Source organism: Glycine max, chromosome 13 (genome assembly GCF_000004515.6).
Source record: "Glycine max cultivar Williams 82 chromosome 13, Glycine_max_v4.0, whole genome shotgun sequence".
Lineage (NCBI taxonomy): Eukaryota > Viridiplantae > Streptophyta > Magnoliopsida > Fabales > Fabaceae > Glycine > Glycine max.
Window position 1 is genome coordinate 17420061 of NC_038249.2, and position 11520 is coordinate 17431580.

The window sequence follows — 11520 nt, forward strand, 5'->3', positions numbered from 1 at the left end:
TTAAAAAATAATAAAATTAAAAAAATAATAACATAAAATTAGTGAAAAGTTAATATAAGTTAGAATAAAAATTTAAAAAGTAATTTAAGGATAAAATGATTTAATAAAAAGTAGATATCAAATGAGATAATTTTTATTATTAATAACTAGGTATTTGTCTAAATTTTTTAAATAATAAAAAAATAAAAGTTAAATATAGATAATAAAAAATAATATAATAAAAAAATTAATAATATAAGAGTAGTGAAAAGTTAATGTAAATTAGAAAAAAAATTAAAAATTTGAAAAATGTTAGATATCAAACGTGGATATTCTTGTAGATTATAGATCTCTTGTAGAAAACAATAAACTAACCCAATTAACGGGACTTAACAATCAATGACACACATATCATCAAATTTAGAAACTTGACTTTTTTTTTTTTTTTGTTCTTTCTACAAAGATGCTTTTAGACACAGTCAAACCCTGGTCTTTCTGCCTGTGATTCTCCCTTCTTCTTCTTCTTCTTTGCTCCCCGCACTTTCCCAATAGCTACACACAACAACACACTCACACACTCACCAGTCACCACCGACATCATGTCCGATTCGAAGGTCGAAACCATCGCCAGATTAGCCCAATGGAAAATCGACAACTTCGGACCCTGCTCCTTCAAGAGATCAGATCCTTTCAAGCTCGGAATTTGGAACTGGTAGGTACACCTAATTTTGTTAATTTAATGTCCTTGTGTTGTGTTGTGAGTGATTGTGCCTGAATTGTTACGTTATGTGCGTGTTATGTTTTTTTTTTAAGGTTCATGTCCATAGAGAGGAACAGGTACCTCTACATACACATCTTTCCAGAGCCTTCTCGGCTTTCTAAGGAACAGCCACCCGTGGCGCGCTTCATCCTGCGAGTCTCCAATAGCTCTGGCCCTACCCGCAAAGTTTACATTTCCCCTGGTCTGTGCCACATTCCTCACTCCCTTGTTCTCTTTCCCCTTTTGTAGCCAAGGTTTTCAATTCAGGTTTTGGTTTTCTGTTAGTAATAGCGCGTTTGGTTTCACATTTTGGATGTGATTTTTAATAGTTATAGCTTTCACATCGTAAATGTGATTCCTCTGATCTCAACGTGTTTCCAAACATGCTATAAATCTTACTATTGAGATTTGAGACCAACATGGTGTGTTATATTTATATGGTTGGCAAATAACTATGTCTTTAGAGTATGTGATTATTGGTTCAATGGATTTCCATTTATGTGTATATGGAATAACATCTGTTGGGAGAAGTCGGACTCTTAAATGGATTTTTGTATTTCAAGGAATTAGATTATGATATGAAAGATTAGTATTTGGCTCTCAGCGCAAGATACTCTGGGCACATAAAAAGTAAAATCTTAATGTTGAGACTTGACTTGAGATAGTGAGACCTTAATTGATCATGTGAAAAGATAAGATCTCAAGTTGTTTGAGTTGATCCATGCGTGTTTGTGTGGTTTGTGAATGAAAAAGATGGAATTTGGGGTTGTTGGTTGCAAGGAGATATGATGGAATATTTGATGGAGATTATACTTGTAGGTTAAGATTCTAGATTCTGATTTTTATTAGTCAGTAGTTATAACCGTGTGGCTATTATCAAGGAATGGAGTCCTTGGTTTTAAGTAAGGGGAGCTACCAAGTGAAAAGAAGTGAAAATGTTGGGCAATGTGATTTTTATGTTGTGTGGGCAAGATTTTCAATTGGGGTTGCGGTTGTTGGGGTTTTGTCGTGTTTCTTCATGTTGTAGGAAATTGCAGACAAATGTGGCTGATGGATTCAGGTATTAAGGAATAGTGACTAGCTTTTAACAAACTGATGCATCATCTCACTGCTCATGTACTACATCCTGCTACACACAACACAGCTATGCTTCCTCCCTGTATTCAAATTTTGGGCTATGTTGGTATCTGGTTAATCAAGTCTGGGTTAAGCATAACCATCCAAATCTTTTGGCCTTCTCTGTGTGTGCTTAAGCCTTGTTTTGTGTTGTTTTGTTGGGATCGTTCTGCCGGGTCTATTAGTTTGATACCATAGAAAGACGGGGACACTGGGTGGGGCATGCTTGAAAGGTGGTTTGGTTATTTTTGCTTTAGATAAGTTGCTATATTTCTTTTCCTGAGCGTGGGTTATTTGTTAATGGAGAATGGGCTGTGGCGGACAAAATAATGGCAAACTGTTCCGACAAATGAGATCAATGGCTTGGAAATTATGTGGTTATTATAAATAAAAGAAGGGGAGTTGGAAAAAAAGAAGGATGTTAGCTGTAGTATAGTTTAGGTCTATGCAATATTCAAGTTTCTGTGTCACAAAGTATGCAGAAACTTTTACGACACAAATTTAATAAGAACTTGTGATCATTATACATTTCTTATAGGGATTTGGTTATTGGTGCCTAAGTCTCATATTGATTACTACGGGATACTTGGTGGAGTACTTAAATGGCTTAATTTTCTCCCCCTGACAATTAGTTTTTAAGGAAGGGTTCGTCAAGTGCTTGAGTGCTTATCAATTGGTATCAAAGCTAGTTATTAGTGTCTTGGAAAGGGCTACCTACAAAGGGTTGACTAGAAATGTTGAGTGAAGTGTCATAAAGTGCATTTGCCGAGATGTTGGCTCTAAAGGGCGGTGCTTGATAGAGACTTTGATATTTTGGGTGCCCAAGTCTCACATCGAATAGTATGGGATCCTTGTTGAAGTACTTATGTTGCTTATGCCCCTTGACAGCTAGCTTATAAGGGAGGGTTCCCCAAGTGCTTGGGTGCTTATCAATTTCATATTCCAACTAGAATTATTCTGCAGCAGTAGTAGTTTCCATATCACCAAAAGGATTGTTCTAGAGTAAGCAGGTAAAAAAAATTGCTTGTTCAGAATTCATAATAAATAACATTGTTAAGACATTTAACTGTGGTGATGTTGAACAATGTATATTTTTAATATTTATGGTTAGCAATAAGAAATCTGTGACTTTAAAATGCTAGAGTTATGTCAAGCCTTGAAAATTGTCAACTTGCACATTTAATTACCTGTACTAGTTACAGAATTTTCATGTTGTATTGTGATCATATCATTAGTAGTTTCTTAGTACAAACCTTTTTTAATTGGGCTTACATGACCAGAAACATATCCTATAATTATGATAAAAGTCCTGCTGAAAAATTATAATTTTGGTTATGAAAGTTCATATCCTAGTTATTTATTTTTCACACCTTTTGTTATTTCTCTTCTAGAATGATCTTGCCTTTGGCCTTCGTGGGAAATGATATTAGTAGTTATGCCTTTGGCAATTAAAGAAATTTATCAAGCACAGGGAACATTAGGATCACAGAAAACAGTCTACTTATTTAATACTATTGAGTAAAATGTGATTTTAGTACTTGTAGATATGGCTTCTATTTTTATTATTATTATAGTTTTAGTCTTCTATTTTTTTTGGTTTTGGTCCATTTAAGTTTATTTACTTTTAAATGGTCTTGTTAGTTGTCGCTACTTAGTAATAATGACATGATGTTTTTGTCCAATAACAAAAATTAGTAATGACATGGCATGCATCTAGTTGTGTCATGTCACTCACATGTCACCTTGAAATGTTTGCTAACATGACATGACTAAATGTGTGTCACATTTCCACAAAGTGGTAACAGGCTAACAGCCACCATTTGAAAAAACAATTAAAATTTTATGAGGATCAAAACCAATATAAATTTTTTTGAAGGACCAAACTCAAATAAAGTAATTTATCATTCTTGACTAAAAATACATTTAATCTTGGGCTTTATTTATTTATCCTGTGTATATAAACACCAGTATGCTGAGTGAAAAACACTTGATCAATTCATTAGAATCTAGAAATTCATTCTCAAAATGCATTTAAGATTTTTTTTTATCCGGACGACCCCTAAATTCAAGTTATCAATATAAGCTTGATGTTGCTTTCCAATTTTGGTATCATCAGGGTATATCCTTATGGTACAAGTTCTAGTGTTATGATTTTGGCATCTGCTGTTGTACACATACACTCTCACTTTTGCTTACCTACAAGACCTAGGGCTCAATTTGCATCACCACCTCAAAATGCAACCATGAAGATTGAAATTGCATTTACCTGTACCAACTTCAAGATTGTACAATGAAATGCTGACAGAGGTTATGCCTTCACCCGTATGTGCTTGTAATGTTCAGTTCATGAAAGGGTTCTTCGGACAAGTGAGGACTTTGTCTGGCCTGTTGATACTGCATTCCTTGGTCGCTTCGTTATTGATATTGAGTTTCTTGACTTGAGGACCTGCCCTGTGAATGTGAGTCCCTAATTTTTATAATCATTACTGTATTTATATGATATTGATGTAAATAAGTAATTTTATGATTTATGTAAATATAATGGTGTTTGTTTTTTCCTCTAAATATCCATCTGTTTATAAAATATTGGTACAAGTTACTTACTAAGCACTAAGCAGCACATCATGTTCTTTATCTGATCAATTTCATTGTCTCCAGCTCCTGGGAACCTTTGAACTAGTATTAGATTGTTGCTTCTTGAGTCTTGACCTTTGATCGTTTCTTTTGAAAATCAGGGTGAAACCAGATCTGTTTGGCCATCTGATGGAAAACTGCAAACTGTTGCAGCTCAAAGCACTCTTCGATGCCTGTCTCACATGCTTGATGAGGCTATACATGCTGACCTCACCATTATCACCGCAGATGGTACTCTGAGGGCTCATAAGGCAGTTTTATCTGCTAGTTCTACTGTGTTGCATAGCTTGTATCTTGACAATGGTGATGAAAAAGAGACATCTACTATCAACATGGAAGATATGTCTCAAGAGTCCTGCATGGCCCTTCTGAGTTACTTGTACGGCACTATAAAACAAGAAGATTTCTGGAAACACAGGCTTGCATTGCTTGGAGCAGCCGATAAATACGAGATTGGAGATCTTAAAGATGCCTGTGAGGAAAGCCTACTGGAAGATCTTAACTCGGGAAATGTTCTGGATAGGTTAAATGATGCTTGGCTTTACCAGTTGCAAGCGTTAAAGAAAGGATGTTTCTCATACTTATTTTATTATGGTAAGATTTATGATGTTAGAGACGAAATGGATACCTTTTTCCGACATGCAGATAGGGAGCTAATGCTGGAGATGTTTCAGGAAGTGCTTACAATTTCGAAATAGGTTGCCATGAAACTCTTAGCACCCTTGTATCTTGCAAATGATGGATCCTTTTGTGCAATCATGTTTTTTTACTTTACATATAGTACCATGTTATATTATGATGAAGATAATACCAATCTGGCCTCTTCAACAACCTAGTGGTTAAATTGTCAAGTGAGGGAGTACATTGCTTTGTATATAATGGCAGGTTGAGTTTGATTGGTGTTTCTATTTCGGCTTTGTTCTTAAATCAATGTCCCGTCTTGGTGGGCATTATCACTTGTTATGCTAAAAGAGGACCCAACTATGGCTCCAAAGTTTGAACACTCAAGCTAACATGATCAGATTGCTGTTGAAGAAAAGGGAAATACATGTTTAGGAAGTTATGTACTGCTGATATCAAGGAATGAAGATTAACGGGCAAATGGTCTGCAAGGAAGAGACACCAAAAAATAAGAATGTTTAGTTTACCTATCCCTTCTTGTTTAGTTGTTTCTTTTACTTGCAATGCCTTGTATATTTCCCTCGTTTTGGTTATCACTGCTATTTGAGTTTCTGCATTTTTGTGATTCTTTCCAATCTAAAACGGATGAAAAAAAAAAAAAAACATAACAAGAGGAATTAAGAGATGCTGATATATTCAAGGACTTACCAATCAATAACTGGGGAAAGCTGAATATGAAAGCTCTCCGTTGATTGTGAGCTTTTGAGGGGGAGAATTTTGTTTATCCAATCTTCGTTGATTAATCAGCATTCTCAATTCTCCTTATTTACGTGATATTTTTCTGGACAAAATGACGAAGTCGCGTGACAAAACATAAACCTTAATTTATGTATCCGGAAGATAAGTAGCTGGTTAGTTTCTATCAAACAATTTGAAGCAAATTATCTATAAAACAATTTCTTTTTCTAAACGAAATTCATTGATCAGCTGGGGTAAATGTTTTCTTGAGAAGTAAGCCCTTACACCTCTCTTTTTTCTCTTATTTCCCTCCCTTATGTATAATTTACTGTAAAAGTGTAATGTATAAATATCATTACATGGGAAAAGATAGGAGCATGAAAAAAAAAACGACATTCCTGGTTAGAATTTGAAAAGCATCACAGTATGGGCATCATTCGGTCGGTCATGCCTCTACAAAAACTATATCTTTTTTCTAAAGTCAATTACACAACTAATCACTATTAAATTCACATTAAAGTGACATTTATTTACATGCATATGAAAACAAAGATATGAACAGAATGCCTTGCATTTACATTTACAGCAGAGAAGAGCATTTTCATCTGCAAACCCCTAGCAATAGCACATCCATGGCTTCTACTTGTTCTGCTATTGTTGGTTCTGCTTCTTCCTCCACTCTTGCTGTTACCAAAAAATATGATGTTTTCATCAGCTTTAGAGGAGAGGATACTCGCCCTGACTTCACTAGCCATCTTCATGCTGCTCTCTGCAGAAACAGCATTGAAACCTACATAGACTACCCTATCCAGAAATGATGAGGTTTGGGCAGAACTTGTGAAAGCCATCAAAGACTTCATTCTCTTTTTGGTTATCTTCTCAGAGAGCTATGCATCTTCCAGTTGGTGCTTGAATGAACTCATCAAACTAATGGAATGCAAGAAACAAGGAGAAGACATTCATGTTATTCCTGCGTTCTACAAAATAGACCCATCTCAGGTACGCAAACAGAGTGGCAGTTATCATGCGGCATTCGCAAAACACGAGAAGGATAGGAAGGTGAGTGAAGAGAAGATGCAAAAGTGGAAGAACGCTCTCTATGAAGCAACCAATTTATCTGGCTTCCATTCTAACGCATACAGGTGCATATGGTATTCTATATCTTATACTGCTTCTGCTTTTATTTTTATAAATTCTAGTGTTTAAGGATTATTTCAACATACTACAAATAATTGAGTGTCACTCATATCATATACATATAATCTAGTTGCGTATAAACAGGTAATTGTCCTTCAATCCAAATTTTTTCTTCTCAATATTGATTTATTTTCATTAAAGTTCCATTTTATTAACTAAGTTATTAATCGTAATTTTCTTTTTTTTTCTTTTTCTTTTATCCTTCTATAGGACTGAATCTGACATGATTGAAGAAATTGCCAGAGTTGTTTTGCAAAAACTAAATCACAAAAACTACCCAAATGACTTCAGAGGTCATTTCATATCAGATGAAAACTGTTCGAACATTGAATCTTTACTGAAAATTGAGTCAGAGGAAGTTCGAGTCATTGGAATTTGGGGCATAGGGGGTATTGGTAAAACAACTCTAGCTGCTGCTATTTTTCATAAGGTTTCTTCTCATTATGAAGACACTTGTTTCTCAGAAAATATGGCAGAGGAAACAAAAAGGCATGGCCTAAATTACGTATACAACAAACTTCTTTCTAAGTTACTAAAGAAAGATCTTCATATTGACACTCCTAAGGTGATACCCTATATTGTTAAGAGAAGACTCATGAATAAGAAAGTTCTTGTCGTAACAGATGATGTGAATACCTCAGAAGTTCTTGACAAATTGGTGGGAGTGGGCCGTGACTGCCTAGGGTAGCAGAGTCATTGTGACAACCAGAGATAAGCATGTACTTATGGGTGAAGTTGTTGACAAAATTCATCAAGTTAAGAAAATGAACTTCCAAAACTCCCTTGAACTTTTCAGCATAAATGCCTTTGGCAAAACCTACCCTAAAAAAGGTTATGAGGAGTTATCAAAAAGAGCAGTGGAGTATGCGGTATGCCAAAGGGATCCCTTTAGCTTTGAAAGTTTTGGGATCATTTCTTTGTTCCAGAAGTGAAAATGAATGGCATGGTGCACTAAGTAAATTAAAGAAAATTCCCAATCCAGAAATTCAGGCAGTGTTGAGATTGAGTTATGAAGGATTAGATGATGATGAGAAAAACATTTTTCTAGACATAGCTTGTTTTTCTAAAGGGCAATTTTTCTGCAGATATAGGGACAAGAAGTCTTTTAGACAAAGCTCTTATCTCTATTACTTCAGATGGTGATCACGTAGATATGCACGATCTAATACAGCAGATGGGTAGAGAAGTTGTTCGTCAAGAATCAATCGAAAATCCTGGGCAACGCAGTAGATTGTGGAATCCTGAGGAAGTCTATGATGTATTGACAAATAATAGAGTAAGTTAATGATAACTTGCAATTCCCAAACACATGTCTTTGTATAATATAATGCAAATTATTACAAAAGAAGTAAGATTAATTCTGTTTTTTATTTGTCAGGGAAATGGTGCAGTTGAAGGAATATGTTTAGATATGACTCAAATTACATATATGAATTTAAGCTCTAACGCATTCAGAAAGATGTCAAACCTTAGATTACTTGCTTTCAAATCCTATCAAGACTTTGAGATAATTAATTCAGTGTACCTTCCAAAGGGTCTCGAATGCTTACATAAAAGCTTAAGATATTTTGAGTGGGATGGATATCCATTGGAATCTCTACCGTCAACTTTTTGCTCTGAGAAGCTTGTTGAGTTTTCCATGCCCTACAGCAATGTGAAAAAACTTTGGCATGGAGTACAGGTACACATGATTCACATATCAATTACTCGCCAGGATCCTTATTAGTAGTTCCAAACTAAAAATATGCTTTGATCCTTTTTTTTTTATAAGATTCAATCTAATATTTTTCCTGTATTAATTATTTTTTTATATAATTAATCGTAATTAAAGTTAGTTTTAAAATAACGTGATAGTGAGATAAACATAAATAATATTAGTTTAAGATAAATTTAATGTTTTCACCTATGTTGATTAATTTTCTCGATAAAAAAATATTAGTTTAAGATAAATTTAATGTTTTCACCTATGTTAATTAATTTTCTCGATAAATTAATTAATTGGACTTTATAATAAGGACCGGCGTGAGTATATGACTTTCGGTTTTACATTTGCTAGAAATTAAAGTTTATTTCAATATAAAATGAATTATGAATTAATAAAAAGAAATTTCCAGGATATTAAAACGTACTAACTTGTTTGGTCCATTATTTGTTTGTTGCAATGCAGAATTTGCCAAATTTTAAAAAGAAAATATTCTTAGGGGCTCGAAACACCTTATGGAGTATCCGAAGTTATCTCACGCACCAAATCTTAAATTTATACATATGGGTGAATGTGAAAGCTTGTCTTTTGTTGATCCATCAATTTTCTCCCTCCCAAAGCTTTCCTATTTAGATTTGCGTGGATGTAAGCCGCTTATGAGCCTTAGCAGCAACACTTGGCCACAATCTCTCCGAGAATTGTTTTTGGAAGATTCAGGTTTAAATGAAGTGCCCCCGTCAATTTTGCATATCAGAAATGTCAAAGCATTTTCTTTTCCAAGACTCGAATTTATTACAGTTGGTGAATGCAAAATGCTTCAACATATATCTGCACTTCCACCATTCATTCAGTCCTTTGACGTCTGGAACTGCCATTCTCTTCAGACAGTGTTAAGTAAGTTCAACGATTGAATTACCCAAAAGGCTTAACTGTACTTTTCTGCTCCATAGCTAACTGTATAAAATTGAATTAACATTCATATGATGCAATTTTGAAAGATGCCATTAATAGGATCAAACTTAGAACCAAACCATTGTCAGCAGTATCACTAGAAAATGAAGAAGTGCATCATCGGAAAATGTCGACGGTGATTTTCAATTAACAAGAACTGGTAAGGTTTGCTACTATTTACCAACTAGAATAGGCAAAGTTGGAGACTGGTTCCATTGCCACTTTACACAACCTTTGGTCAATACTAAGGATCTCCCCCCTAACTTGTTAGGTTTCATTTTCTACTTGGTTGTTTCTCAAATCCAATCATGCAACATTGGACACCGTGGAAGTATTGGATGTGAATGCTACTTGGAAACTAACCGGGATGAATGGATCAATATATCAAGTTTCTTTGAAAAAGAAAACGTCTGTTTTATTCCCGATCCTCCACTTGAATTTATGGAAGATCATGTATTCTTATGGTAAGATGCAGAATGTTGCATGCAGATAATGGAAGTAATTAAAGAGAGGAAAGCCGTTAATGACAACACCACCACTCATCATCCAAAGCTTATATTTAAATTCTGCATTGGGTAAAACGCAAGCCGCATGTAGACTAAAAATAAAGGCAAGTTAGAGTATAGAAGTGAGGGATAACCCTATCACTTGAGTTAGTTTTTGAGGTTGATTTAGACATAAACTCACATTTTAAGAATCTAAGATGCAATCAAAGTATATCCAAGATTAATCCAAAGGGATCTAAGATGCTATCAAAGTATATCCAAGATTAATCCAAAGGGTCATCTACCATTGTCATTCACGCACAAAGTCCCGGTTGTACCCAAAAAATAGGATCACTTATGATGGAATAAATGATGTTTGGTAAATGATGTTCGAAGGTTCAAATTTTTTTATCTTCAAAATTTGATGCTGAAGGAATAAATTGAAGGGTTTTGGAGGATAAAATCACCTAGAACTTTTGTTAGAATCCATGTCAAAGGTGGAACTCACACCTCCAACACACTCACTCTCAACCTCACAAGAGAATTATACAGGATATGTGACACTCTTTACCCCTCACATATATGTTAATAAAGGAATAAAAATTCAAATATTAATTAAAAGTATTTTTAAAACATTTTTAAATACAAGCCTTTCAAATGGGTAAAAGGTTCACATTCACTTTCTTCTACATCATATTCAAATTTGTCCAAATAAATAATAAAGTCATCTCGGCTCAAAGAAGGCCATCTAAGTTTCATACAATTAATATAGAACTTATATCCTAATGTCACATCCTATCAGAGCGTGGTGTTCTTGTGTCCTCTAGCATGAGGTTCTTCATAGTCATCCACCTATTCATCTGCTCCCCCGAACACAAAGTTCAAGATCATCACAGGATCCAAACACAAACAGCAAATCGGGAGTGAGTTATCACATTTCTAACTACTAGAGAGAAACAACACAACATATAGTAGCCAAATACAATTTACTTAGCATATCTCACATTATTTCATCACTTTGTCATTCATCAATCACACTTTTCATCCATCAATCACACCTTTCAATCATCAATCACAATACACAGGAATCACACACTCCGATCAAGACATAATAACACTTCAATTTCATAATAAACAATTAGCAAGCGTATGCAACAGTTATGCTAAGACTCAAGCCTATATGCAATGTGGTACCATGTCAGTGAAAAACCTCGTCGGGCGCCTAGGAGTACATAACAAGACAAACCACACAATAGTAAGTCAAGTCACTCTCACTAGGTAATATCATAGGGAGACCAGTCAGGGTCACAGTGTTTTGCGAGAATGCTCCAACCATA

The 11520-nt window shown here is 34.8% G+C and overlaps 1 protein-coding gene and 1 pseudogene across 1 annotated transcript; both read left to right on the top strand.

The window, feature by feature from the left end:
- Positions 1 to 368: 368 nt before the first annotated feature.
- On the top strand, positions 369 to 5726 carry LOC100786905 (BTB/POZ domain-containing protein At1g21780). The gene is made up of 4 exons (XM_003543763.5): positions 369 to 691; positions 793 to 941; positions 4199 to 4314; positions 4591 to 5726. The coding sequence occupies exons 1-4, from the start codon at positions 579 to 581 to the stop codon at positions 5185 to 5187; spliced, it is 975 nt and encodes a 324-aa protein (XP_003543811.1). The 5' UTR covers positions 369 to 578; the 3' UTR covers positions 5188 to 5726.
- A 713-nt stretch (positions 5727 to 6439) lies between these two features.
- LOC102663280 (disease resistance protein RPV1-like) lies at positions 6440 to 10508 on the top strand (annotated as a pseudogene).
- The last annotated feature ends 1012 nt before the right edge of the window (positions 10509 to 11520 follow it).